Genomic DNA, 14,545 nt, shown 5'->3' with positions numbered 1-14,545 from the left:
TTCCCTACAAAAAGCCTGCAAAACAAGTGAACATCAGCCTCCTTTTTCCTCCCTGCCATCCTCTACTTCCATCTGTCATTTTAAACTATATTTATTGGGAGCAGACAATTATGCTGCCGCCTCCTCCAAACACAAAAGAGAAAATAACATTACATGAGTCTGGGCTTGTATTTGAATATTTGTTTACATGACACTGTGTGGGCATGAAGTTGTTCATTGAAACAAGAAACAGAAAAAAATTAACTATCCCTACAGACAAGTAGTTTCTTTCCTGAGCATATCAGAGCTCTGCCATTGACATCAACTCTAGGGCTGATCACTTAAAAAATTAATAAAATGGTTTGAATAGTCTCTCTGAATTTGGAAGGTAAATCTATAAATTATATTGGGGTTTTTTTACAAGAAACAGGAATAAGTCCAGTCCTAAATAAAGGATCTAATAATGGCCTTGGATCTTGGTTTTATAGACTAATGATCATTTGTCAAAAATATTCAGTAGATATAAACAAGAATATTTTTACTTCCCTTGGCCATCCTGCTACGTACACTGCAGAAAATTCATGAAGTTACAACTTACAACTTGTTTTCTCCTAGGGTAGTTGGGCAGCTTATCCTACTACAAACCATTTTCCTGTTTTATTGATAGGCATAAAACATAGATGTACAGGCAATAATTTCTCCTATCAAATCATCTGTTCAACAAAATTTTTGATCTGTTACTTTAATTTCAAATTTTCCCTCGCCTTTTAAGACTCTCACAATTCCTTTGTGTTTCTAGATGTTCTTGAGTCTCAAGTGTGTAATTTCATAACAAAGACTGCCAGGAAACCTTCCTTTAAAAATCCACTGCAATCATGATGATAACAGTATAATCTGAACAATGTATTTCCAGTTCTGAACTTTTTACAGTATTGGTTCTCATAGGGAGGAGATTTCTTGTTTCCCCATTTGTCAGTTGGTAGGGAGGCTTTTTTTTTCTTCATCCGACTACTATGACAAGATTGATGATTATTGTTATTTATTTTCCTATCTCATTACTTATTGTCAACACCTTTAGAATTCAAACATCTTATCCATCAAAAAAATGTCCCCATCATGGAATGCCTGATTTTTCTCCATATGACAGGAGACCATATCTTCTCTAAGGTATATTTTTGTTAATGTGCAGAATAATCCCGTGTCACCTGCCACCTTTTTCCTCCCGTTTTCAGTCTGCACTAATTTTGCACAACTTAAGATGTTTTTGTATATTGTCATTCAATTCAAACCTCATGAGCACAAGACGTAAAATCAAAACATCAATTTTTTTCTCAGGTGATCTAAAGTAAATATACCTGCAATGGATGTTGACTGAGGAGCAACACACACTCCTGTTCACAAGGTAGATTAGTAGCTGACCTGGAGAGTAAATGAAGGAACTGGGTGTTTCATATCTGATTATATTTTCAGGGGAAGAATAGTGAATTAAGAAGTTTTCTCATATCCCCATTCCTTATAAGATGGTGAAACACTGTGTTCTAACTACTTCTGCTACAGCATTGACTATCACTCAGGAACTGTTACATTAATGTATTTGAAATGTTTTAAATTTTTTGTCCTTCTCTGTCTTCACTGGAGAGCAAAATGTCTTCACAGTTACATAATCTTTGTCTCCAACACTCTGAAAGGCCCCTAGATATTTTATTTTCTTTCAGTAGTACTCTTTTCTCTGTACGATTAAAAAAAATGGAAGGGAGGGAAAAACTGGCTTTTCTTCATTCTTCTGTTGATTCTTTTTATGCTGTCACAATACTAAAAATGCCACAGACATTCCTGCTTGAAGGACTGGTACACAGGCATGTTTTCCCTTACCTCCTCTCCTCAATTATCACCAGTTCCCACTGTTGCCATGCTCCCTGTCAGCTAAGGACTAACAGCTAAGGACTCCTTCTAAGAGCTAAGGAACACAAACCATAACTACACTGTTTTGTTTGACTAACACAGATTTGCCATTGGAAACAGTTATTTCTTCAGATGAAAACATCAAAAAGAAATGCAACAGCCTCATAAAAGAGTTGCCTGAGAATTGATTTGAAACTCCACTTTAATAACTGCAGCTTTAATCAGTTCTATTAGAGAACCAAACTGCATACAAAACACAGATATTCCTAATAACTCAGGTTTGTGCTTCAGATTCAATGGTACCTAAATAATTCTGGAGTATTTACCCGAAATACAAAGAAAACAAGGATATATCCTCCAGACCTTTATCTTTCCCAATAGCAACACAGGTAGAGCTGGATGAATGGGATAAAAAGTAGAGTACTGTAATTCCTGAAAACCAGGGCAATTTTTAGAAACCTAATAGATGTCTCTAATGAGAGTATGGCTTTGTATCTACTATGTGAAACTTCAAAACCCTTGCAAGAGCATAGCTGGCAGAGCATCTATGAGGGACTTGCCCACAACCCCTCATGTTGTTCATTCTTCCCCATTGATGTGTCTGCAAAGGAGGTAACAAACAGAACTTGGCCTATAAAATTACCATTACAGTTAGGATGGCGCTACTGGCAGCAGACTGAAGCTCCAAGTGCACATCATAATGAAGCTCTCACATATAATTCTGTGCATTGAGGAATTCAAAGCTGTATTTTCATGTCATTTTTGTATCCCAAATGTAGTTTCTCAAACTTACGCTGTAATAAATGGAATTGTTTTCCTATTTCTAGGGCATGTTGGAAACAGTTTTGAAAAGGCCAAATGAAAAACTCTTAATAGTAATCACCATCATTGAAAAAAAAAAGTCATAGGTGAAGGATTAGCAAAATGCAGCTTCCAGGCATTCATTTGAAGCACAAACTATTTGGCATTAAACACTTTAATTGTCACCTCCTGTTTGCTAGCTTCAGTAACCAACTTACAAGTTAAACACAATAAAAGCACTGTGCCCTGTGCTGTGTCTTTCACCTACTGATTTTACAAGATTGACCTGCCCTGCAAACCCAGCCTTGGCAGTAAGCCCATTAAACAGTGTGTGCTTTTTAGCAACGGATGGCCTGTCATTAAAAGTCCATCTGAATGATGCACCACCTGAGCCATAATTTTACAATAAGTACCCGAATGCAGACTCTGTGGGAGAGTCATAGAGATTGGAAAAGTCTCAAACACATTAAAAATAAATAAATATATCTGCAGTTCTAATGTTCAAAGCTTACCTACAGGGAAATGCGACATAATAAAGTCTTTCCATTAAAAGAGTTTTATGCATTGCCATGGGTACAAATACAAAGCAAGACAAGTACTATCATAATAAGGATGGGAAATTATCAATTAAAAATAGGGTGGGGAAAAAACCAAAGCAGAGCCCCCGGCAATACAGTTCTGAACTTGAGAGTTGAAGGACCTGAGTGGGTACAGAGATTCCAGATTGCAAGTGAGTGAGCAGAGTGGAGAACAGTTGCCCCAGAGATCCCATTGCTCTAGGCTTGAGATGCTACAACCTTTGCCTTTCTGTCTGAAGTGCAGAACAAATGTAATCTTAAAATTTTATCTGCCTCCAAGTATTCTCCAAGTACAATGCAGAATGATTAATCATTGTTTACTCAAACAAAGAAAAAACCCCATCAAGGTGATATGCATTGTGTTGCTCTTTTCCTTTCCTTTGAAAACTGAAATTTTACAGCTAGAGGCCATTTCTAATGATACATTTTTCAGACTGCCTGTAAGGGAGTGAGCCTGTAATAGGATATATACCCCATTCCTATCTCATCAGCAATGGAGAAGTTTCAGAAATTACTAATGGCTCTCCCAAAGCACCTGTTTTTGCCTTTAGGTATAGTGTGATGATGGCTTTATAACCAGAGAACTGGGTATAGCCTGCTGAAATTAGTTTTCAAGTAGCAACAGCTGGAAAGTGCTTGAAATTATGAGTAATGGTGGCAGCTGGGACTGTGAGAAGCTCCTGTCAGCCTCAAAAACTGCTTAAATACAACTACTTAATATACAGGGAATAGTAATAAAGTAATTGTAAACAATAGCGAGACCATGGAGACCTTTCATCTCCATTATTTTTCCAATAAGTATATTTATAAGGATCTGATGTCCTCTGTCTATACATAGCACTTCATCTACCAAAATAAAGACAAACTGACGGTATCATCATCTCTGCGCCAGTGGTACAGCTATCATGCAGCATTGTCTGTCCATAAACCAAGACTTCATCACAAACTCTGCCCATCCCAGTACTGAAACTTCTTGTTGCCAAATACATATAAATATAACACAGTTCATTAATTTTTGTTGCTGAACTCCAGGGTTTCTGCATGCTTTTGTACCTGTTTGTCTGATATGCAGTACAACAAAAGAATTTTTTTTCTTGTGCACTGACCTGAAGGATTTGATTGGTTTTTACTCAATTTATGCTTGAAGTTCTTGTTAAGACTGCAAAATATCTCTCTCAACCACCATTTAGATTCATAGAAGGCTACAAGGGCAGCTAAAACCTCTGAGCGTTTCACAATAGGCATCTGAGTTTTTCTTATATAGCTGCACACTGTTCACTGCAGTGCAGTAGAGCTGCAGTTTCCAGAGCCCAATCCTGCCATTAAACATTCAGTGGAAAGATTTACAGCCCCTTTGTGCCACAAGTATCTTTGTTTTAATTCGGTACTGAGGACTCAAGGTTAACAAAAAAAGCCCTTGCCACTGAAGTAAAACACTGCAATACTGTTAAAAGGAATGTTATAAGAAGAGAACAGAATTTATTAATATTGCTCACATATTAAGCTGCTTTGAGGGTTCTTTCCTTGGTGTTTACAACTCTATTTCATCAAAATATTGATGTCTTTATTTTGTTTTGTAAGCAGAATTAATTTAATTTTTTAACTTTCTTGAAGCAAAATTTATATCCGAGTCTCTTCTTCATTCCAGTCAAGTACTTATTATTGCCATTATAGCCCTCAGAGGGAAAAAAAAAATTCCAGTGTCTGCCTTTCTGTTCTAATTCCTCCCTGAGTCCTCATCCCTGTGAAGGTCGCTGAAAAACAAGAACTTCCTTTCTTTTGTAGCAGATAAGTGCTATCTGCCTGACAGTTCCTTCTTCAAGTAGCAGACATGTTGCCTCTGATTTTTCAGTATCTTAGTGAACCACCTTTTCTCTGAGACATGCTTTTTGTCTTAGTAATTTTCCTATTTTTTGAACCAAAAATACAGTGTGTTATTATTCTCATTGAGCTACTGAAAGAAAATACTTTGAGGGAACACACTAATTAAAAATCTATTAAATATGAATAAGCCTCATTTGCCTCCTGCCTTAGCACAAATATTTCTATACAACTACTTCAAAATCAGATTTTGAGGCCGCTGGAATGGGATACTGGCTATTTTAGAAGTATGCTATCAACAAAATGAATGCTAGGGGTCACACTTACCCAGTTTTGGCAAAGTTAGTCCAGTATGTCATAACCACTGCACTAAGCATGACATCATTCTTGGAAAAGTTGCAGTTGAACAGTTCTGTGGGACCAATCATAGGAATCCCAAACACGTAAGGGACTTCATCACCATGAGCTGAATCAGCCCAGCTGGGTTTCATTTCACTTTGGCAATGGTGATAAAATGCATAGAAATATGTTGGAGATCCATACTGGGCATGCAGGTCAGCCGTGGCAACAGCTGGAGCAACCCATTGGTGGTCTGTAAAAAGAGCAACCAGGGTCTTCCGTCTTGTTTCGGGATTTTCTTTGTCTGCCCAGTCAGTGTACATGAATTTAATGGTCTCTCGCAGTGTGTCCTTCCCTTCTGGATAGCCATATAGATTGTCCACAAAATTGGAGACAGAAAAGTCAAAATCATTAGGAGAAACACCGTCTTCATTGTCTACAATGCCATCCACAAATTTCAAACCTTCCCCTTGATTCACACCCAGCATTATATCATAGTTAAGGAATTCCCCTTGCTCCATTAGAATCTGAGGGTCATCTGGAATCACGTCTCCATCTATCACAGGCCCAAAGGCAATGTGGTACGTGGCTGGAGTGATAGTCTGTTGAATGAGTTCTTTGTAATTCTTATTCCGCAGACATTCAACCAAATCAGTGGTATCCAGCATGTCGCAGCCCACTTTATCTGCCAATATCCGAGTGTACTTGGCAGGCTGATAGTTCACTGCCCAGCTGGACAGGGCTGTTCCACTCTGTATGATTGCCTTTTGGAACAAACCTGCAGGTGCAAATCGTTTAAATACAGATACAATTAGGTATTAAATATATATATATATTTAAAAAAATGAAAATTATTTCTTACTTAGGAAACAAAGTTTTGATTATAGAATCCCTAAAGGATGCATACAATGAAATTTTGAATAAATTTCCATAGATCCTACTCACTGCTCCCTTTTTATGCTATGTAGAATAGGCTACTAATTAAAATCTGCCATGTTCTTGATGCTCACACACAAAAAGCATGAAGGTTTCAGGTTACTGTTTCAAGAACAAAGCTCATTCCTGTACTGCAGTTTTCTTGTGTCTTTGATGGAAGTCCTCTGGCTTTACCACATTGGTAGTCCTGTGAAAATTTCTTTGAAGGACTGGAAGCTAAAGGCAATCATATGCTCTTTGCCATGTAAATGACACTCATAAATGCGCCTTTCAGTAGTTTAAAGGTCAAATGAAAATTACACGTTCTCATTTCCTTCACAAAAGCCATGCATCATACTAACTTGAAAAAATCTGCTCTATTAAAAGCAATTTCACGTTTGAATCTTCTATTCTGATATTTTTAATTTACCATTTAATTTTAAAATTATTATTGTGTATATGTGTTATCATTGCTTATATGCTGAATTGCGTGCTCATGTGTGTGTGTGCGTGTGTGTGTATGTGTGTAACCCTGCTTATATGTTGAATTAAAATTGTAACATTTAAATTGTTTTGCAAGAGAACAAGATGATACTCAATTGTTCTTTCTGTGTTACGTACACTAATATACAAACTGGAGTATGAAGAAAGGAAAGATGAAAAACCAATCTGAAGAGTTTCTTTGCTTAAAGCACTGAAAGACAAGGGAAGCTTACTGGTGAATCTGCCCCATCTGTGCTTTTTTTACTGGTAAAACCAATAAAATGGCCCATTTTATATTTAAACTTAAATACTTGGGTATCTTCTGCATATGGTTTCTACCATCATGTTCTCAAAATGCAAAAGACAGAAAAGTTAGAAAAGCATGTGGGGTTTTTGTTGATATACCTTTGAGTATGATAACGGAATGCACACATTAAAAAATGTCAATTATTTAATCAGTTAAGTTTTTCATGGTTCCATCTGCTTGATTTTGGCATGGCTTGCTCAACAGTTATTCACTGAAATTTTATTTGTATAAGAAGACTGAATTGTCAAGCATAAGTATGTATTTCAAAATTAGGTGTGTTTTCCAGCCTCCCTGCTAAAACTTCTGGCTGTGGCTTATCTGTTACAAATTTCTGTCTGTTTTATTGTGATAGAAATGATATGGATTAATAAATACAATAGATATTTTGGTGTTGTCTTTTATTCAGTCTTTGTAGATTTGATCTTATCACCAGGAATATTTATAGTTCAGTACTGGTGCTGTACATTCTTGGAGTTTGGGTTTGGGTTTTTTTGGAGGATGAGGTGCTGAGGGTAGAAACCCCACAGCTCCCTTATCAAAATCTAAAGAATACTGTGTGGGATCACACAGTACTTGTGGGGAGTTATACATAGCTTTTAATAAGGCTTAGTTATATTTTTACTAATTAAGGAAAGCATCTACATATATGTTGGAAGTGCAGCCAAGAGTGTACAAAAAATCAAAAAGGTCATTGCTCTTTTCCATTTTAATTAGGGCAAATTCTTTGACAGAAGAGCCAGTGGAATCTGTTGATAAAGCTGGAAAAAGTATATTGCCCATGGCATTTGTTGCATGAGATTTATGCTGTAATAGGATTTAGTTTTCCTTATAAATATATTTATGTTGACTAATACAAATCCAAAATTCTATCTAGTAGGTATTTTACAAAAATTACAGACCTCATGTAATTCTAATTCAGCCTACCTCATTTCGCACTTTCACTACATTTTAACATGAAAAAGAAAAAAGAAAAAAAAAGTACTTTGCCTGGAGGATTGTTACCTTCTGAATAGTGGGAAAGTGTCAGGAGACTGACACAGGAAGCTCCTGCCCCAGATCCAAAAATAGTAACTCTCTTCGGGTCTCCTCCAAAAGATCCAATATTTTCTTCAATCCATCGTAAAGCTTGGATTTGGTCAAGCAATCCATAATTGCCTTTTGCAGCTTGGTCCCCAGTACTTAAAAAACCTATAAGGCAAAACCCCATAATTTTAGTTCACCAGATACAGAGTTAGCTACAGGGTATCTACATATTCACAACACATCTTCCCATCTTTTTATCTTCTGTGCTTTTTTTTTGATTCTTCTTTTTAAAGGTCACAGTCCTAGTTAAATGTCTCCTGAGCAAGCAGAGAAACTCATTCTGTGTGCTGTTTTGCTTGATTTTGTTTCTCCCTGCTTCAGAGATCCCATTAATGAAGAATCACTATTTCCTCATTGAAATATTTCTGCAACAATGCAACAATACAGAAAGACAATTTTAAACATTTTATAACTGGATGTGAGTTGGGTAAAAATCTTAGGAAATCATTTTTGGGCAAAGATGTGAGATAGCCAGTCTATGACTGAGAACACTCTCTAACACATTAATTTAAATATTTCTTACCAAAATTGTCCTAAACTACATAGCTCTTTAAATTTCTGTACTTGTGATATAGATACATGTACTCTGAAACAGAAAAAAAGTAGGCTGAAATAAATAGAAAAAGAACATGAAAAACCTAGGAAAAAAATACACTTCAACTTCACAGAGGATATTTATTAGGAAGAAAACAGGTAAATCCATAGCAATATAGCCTTTGGTGGGAAGATTTTATCAGAACAAATCAGGTCTTGTCTTTCTCTTTGGAAATTGCAGGAAAACCTGTGCTGCTGTTTTTTGTTCCTGTACTGCGGTTATCAGATTCTAGAAAAAAAAGCATGACATGTTTGCTGCTTGTCTTGCAACTGAGAACAAAATGACCATAAGATTAGGACTGAGATTAATTTTGGTTTTTTGAAACCAGCTAAGGTGAAACATTGCAGTTATCCCTGCTGCCTATCATTCACAGTTAAGACCTGTGCTATGTCCAAATTACCACATTGAGCTGTGTACTCACAGTCCTCTCTTTAACTCCCTTTTCTGTTAGACAAATTTTCCAGTTGGACAACTGCAAAGTCAGAAGTCTATTAGAAATACCTTACAGCATCTGGAAGTTTTCAGATGGACATTACTGATTTAGGCACCAGTGACAGCTGTGAAAGACAAAACAAGGACATCGCTTGGCAGGTTTTTTCCAGCTAATTATCAGTTGAGAAATATTTGCTAGAAGGGGGATCCAGGACACAGGAGATCTATGATCTGGTGCAGTTGGAAATGAAAACGTCTGTTATCATAAACCATGTCAGCCTGCTGTAACAAGACCTCCATGCTCCTGGCTGGAAGGTGAGTCTTAGGTCCCTAGGGGAAAAAAGACTTTGCAGTACATTTCCCAGGCTTTGGTAAAGGGGAACAGATCTCTTTGCATTGGCTGTAATAATTTTTTTGTTTATAGGAAAAATGAAAATACACACAAAGGAAGGTATTCACATAACGGAGGAAGCAGAATACAAATCATATCCATATTGCTAAATAATATGATAAAGCTTTTTCATTTAAAAAACCTCTACTAATGGAAAGCACAGTCGTAAGAATGGCAGTAACCTTTTTTTCTCTTCTGTGCAAATGGAGAAAAAATAAACACTCTTAATCCATAATTGTCTCAATTTATTTTTTTAACAGATGGGTTTTTCTTTTTTTTCACATGCCTTTATTATCTTTATAAGCCTGTCAAAGAAAGAATAACCCGCTTGCTGGCTTTGTTGCTGTAGCTCACTGCAATATTCTATAATACTCTATAATTAAGGCTTTATTCAAACAGAACTATGACACCCATTGGATAAAGAGAGTGTTGTAACCTTTAAAGCAGGATGGTAATTAATATTCAGAGCCTAAACCAGTTTTAGTTCTGCTAGCAGCATCAAACTAAAGCTGTTTGAACTTCTTAGTTTTGAATTCTTACCAAATGTTCTAGAAGGTGAACTTGGTAAAACTGCAGTCAATGAATATCTAATGTTCAAAAGATGAAGTATTTTTTTTTGTTTCCACAGTTGTCTGCTGATTCTCATTAAGTGCAAGAACAAATTTTCTTAATTTAAAAACTAATCACCATGGCAAAGAGTCAGCCCTACATTGCACAACCTGAATTCATAAATCTATCTTTTCTTGCCAAGGATATATTTTCTTTCATGCTCTGAGTACCAGATCAAAATATTTTTTCAAAGCTATTTGAAGAAATTCAGGCAAATAGTAACTATTTGTCCAGATATACACAACACTAAGGACTTTTTGGCTTTTTTTCTATATTGCTTCAGTGAAGAGAAAAAAAAATTCTTCTTTAAACTGAAGTTCCTGAAATAACTGTTATTTTTCTCTGGCTCTATGAAGGAAAGCATTCAAGACAAATTCTTTCGTTTTAGACTACTAGATAGAAATCGTCAAGGAGAAAAAGAGTGCAAATGGAAATTGCTGGGAATTTTCCTTTTCTACAACCTTTAAAAATGCTACTCGAAAGCTACATGCTGTCACTTGCACTGTTTTGATAACACAGTGAATACACAAAGCTCCACACAAAGCTCCCTTAGATCACACTTAGACAAAAAGAAATCCCTAGCTCTATCTTTATGGTTGGTTTTCCCATATGCTACAGAAATCTTACTGAGATACCAAGCCCTAACATACTAGTGGTGATATTTCCCCATTACTACTCAAATGTTATGCAGAGACCCACTGGGACAAGTAGAAGAAAAAAATATCCATAAAATCCACCCAAAGAGTTTAATTTTGCTCAGCTCCAGCCTTGTCTAGCGGTTGGAGGCCATGCCTACACATCCCTAGTACGGCTGGCAGACCTGCGAGAGTCAGTCTAAAGAGAACAGGTGGATTGCCTGTCCGGTGTACACATTTCTTGTCTTTTATTTACCATGATCAAGCTATTGCCTGGTCCATGGGCTGAATGAATGACTTCTCATGGACACAGTGCGTAAGGGGAAGGACATCTTCCAGCTGAGGCTCACCTGGAAGAGTCCAAGCTGGAAGAAACTCTATCCAATGTGAAACAATGTGCAAGGAGTGGTGACAGTACTGAGGTTTTCTGTGGAAATACACTCTTGATCTGAATTAAAACACTAGTGTAACCATGGTCAGGATAAAAACCATATTTTCCCAACCACAGGACTTCAATTTAACATACACAGATTTAGGAAGAAAAAAAGGCAATGGAGAAAACCCCCACACCATTATGTTAAAGATTGCAAATTATGATCTGAGAACTATGATTTCACCCTTAGAGATAAATAAAATGACCAAGATAACTGCAATATTGCTGTAATTTTCATTTTCAAATTTATATTACCTACTTTGTCATTCTTTTTAAATTATTTAAAAAAACAAATTATACAACTTCCCTTTGACATTTTGCACATGGCAATACCCAATATTACATCACTGCAGGAAAAGTCCATTCTTTATCTTCATATTTTGGCCCCATGGGCCTAATACATATCAAATCAATTTCATGGCTGTCTGAAAGCCTAAATTTCAACTGTGAATATTGCTCTGCTGGTTTGTGCCTTTTTACTTCTCTCTCCCCCTCCTTTCCAACCCCCAGTTGGGGGAATGTTTCCCAGCGGAAACAGATGAGGTTGCCTTGGTGAAATCTGGTATTATATTACTGGCTCAAAATAGCATCAAAACTTACAAATACATTTTGGTACTGGTAAACTTCACTGACTCTCAGATTTACATAAAATCAGAAATTCAATCAATTGTATTTGATTTCTTTTCTATTTAAGAAGGGAAAATATAAATAATGAAAAATTAAACTTGATTCTATCATGAATTTTACTACAATCAATTCTAAAAGTATATCTTGAAATGAAACATACTTTTCTTCGTAAATGAAGTACTTTTGCTTCAACTTCTGCCCTTCACAGGGTTTCTTAAAAACAAAATGTTTTATTTCTGAGACACAGCCCTCAGACAAAAAATAATGCCAAACTTCATAAAAAACATTAAACAGCAAGATGTCACAACAAGAAATTAATCACCGGGAAATCTGTAGGAAATCAACAAGTTAGTGCATTTTGATCTATTCAAGTCCTCTTTTTTAAGTCTCTGCTGCATTTTCTGAGTTTACATTTCTTTTGTCTTTATGCCTTTTCATGACTGCTGTCCAATAGCCTGCTGCAGTTTGTTTGTCAGGCATCATACAAAGATTGATTTGTACAACAACTGATCAGAACTATGACATAAGCAATATAAATAAGGTACTGGAGACTGTGCTTCAGAGTACTATCATGTATTTTTTGTTTACATTTGTGAAATACCAGAGTAGGGCCTTTTCAAAGCAAAGAGCAAATGGCAAGCATACAGCAGAGCCTTCATATTTTCGAATAGATTTTGCCTGTACCTATCATATTTACTACAGTAAAAGTGGATCAGTTCAAATGCCAAGTAAAATTCACTGGAGATTATTGAGAACATAGAGACTACAGTTGGTTCAGGAAGACCCTAAAATATAAATAGTTGGAGAAAAGAGAAGCATTAGAGGGAATTATCATATAAATTTGTCCTACACTTGCCCTTCCCTAACCATTCCCAAACATCCCCAATAGTGTTAGGAGGGAGGATGTTTGGCTGGATGATATCTTGGTTGGACTCAATATAACTCTATATTTTTTGGGTTTTTTGACTCTGTGTCTATTAACAGCATGATGTCAACATTACTGAAAAGCTGGTGGGATGCAAGATGGAGTGATGGTGTCCTTGGCACAGGTTTAGCAGAAAAAAACCCAAACTCCTGCAGCATGACTGGCATATGCAAAGCTGAGTAAGCATCATGGCTGCACCTGAAATTTCTACCTAGAGACTAAAACAAATGAGAGGACTCTCAACTGTCTATGTATGGGTCTGTGCAGAAATAATTTTACACAGAGACATCTTCATACTGAAAACAAAACAACAATGCCTTTCCTCCAGCTGCAAATCGGTTTGAAACTTGCAGGTGCTCTGCCAAAACAAATGTTTTAATACTCAGAAACTTAAGAAGTAGGATAGCATGTGATTCTGAAGCAGTGGTCATAAAAAGGAATTTCTGCATATCATGGCCATTTACCATATCTAGCTGCAAATAACATTCATTTAAATTTTAACTCAGATTTTGGTAAGTGAAGAGAAACAAGCAGTGAAGATAACTCAGTTTACAGTTTTTATATGAGGGTATAGATTATGTTAAAATACAGTGGTGATTTTAATTCCATTTTCTAGCTTGGGCTTAAGAAACCAGTCTCTTCTGATTCTGCCTTGATGGATTCTTTTCAATTACTTTTATTGGGAAGGTAAAACATAGATCTGCTTGTTTAGAAAGATCATCTCATTACTATATACAGTATAAAAGAATAGGTCAGTGATGGTCAGGTGAGACTATTATTTGCTTCTATATTGATTCAGTACTGAAACCTAAAATCTACTTTTTTACAATTCAGGAAAACATCTAATCTGAAATATATAAAAGTCTTTTGAAAATGTTCTGGGTAATAAATGTGCATAAGAACACTTAGCAGTAAAAGAATAAGAAAAGACAACAGGATACATTTTAACAAGATTTAAAACCTACTTTTATGCATATTTCTAAACAGTGAAAAGCTTCTTAACATAAATTTACCAGAACACCAGGGAGATCAACAGTTTCCTTCAGTCAAGCCATTATGATATTCTACAATGAAATGTTTTTAAGGAATCTAATTGAAATTAGTACATAAAACTTAAACTGCTCTGAAATTTGCCTTGTTCATTGCAAAATGCTCTGAAGCTATTGTGCAATGAGGTTAGGCCAATGAATATGATCTAAAATATTAGAGATTTCAGATATTCACACCATTCAATCCTATTGTTATTATTTATGGCGAGCAGCACATAACTCTATAGGAAGTGTCACTGAAGATGATTTTGCCAATCATTAAGAATGTAGATTTTTTAAAAAAATATGGTAAATAATGATGACGGCATTAAACATTTCAGAGCACATTCACCGATCTACTGTCTTCTTACCTACCATTTAACTGGATAGTCACAAGTTCAACCTGCCATTACATAATATACAATCAATAAAACAGCAGGTTCAGTAAAAAAGATTACTGTTGAATACATTGTTAACAGTTTGATTAACAGCAAATTAACAGCTCTGGGAATGTTATTGCCAGGAAACAAAAAAAGTGTGTGTGTTACAGGAGAGACTAATAAATATCTGGTGTCATCAGCATACGATTTGAAAATATTTCATAATCACTGATCTAGACAGTCAAATCCAATGGCATTTAAAAAGAAAAATATCCCATAGTA

At 36.0% G+C, this 14,545-nt stretch overlaps 1 protein-coding gene across 2 annotated transcripts in view; it reads right to left on the bottom strand.

The window, feature by feature from the left end:
- The window catches only part of NLGN4X (neuroligin 4 X-linked), a 159,498-nt gene that overhangs the window by 6,239 nt on the left and 138,714 nt on the right, over positions 1 to 14,545 (bottom strand). For both annotated transcript variants that reach the window (XM_031060404.1, XM_005425175.2), the window contains 2 exons: positions 8,128 to 8,313; positions 5,409 to 6,198 (listed from right to left, as the gene is read on the bottom strand). In XM_031060404.1, the coding sequence (XP_030916264.1) occupies positions 5,409 to 6,198; positions 8,128 to 8,313 (976 nt within the window). The remainder of the gene's footprint in view (positions 1 to 5,408; positions 6,199 to 8,127; positions 8,314 to 14,545) is intronic.

Source organism: Geospiza fortis, unplaced genomic scaffold, assembly GCF_000277835.1.
Source record: "Geospiza fortis unplaced genomic scaffold, GeoFor_1.0 scaffold50, whole genome shotgun sequence".
Taxonomy (NCBI): domain Eukaryota; kingdom Metazoa; phylum Chordata; class Aves; order Passeriformes; family Thraupidae; genus Geospiza; species Geospiza fortis.
Note: the sequence above shows the minus strand (reverse complement) of the source record. Positions and strands in the feature narration are given on the sequence as shown.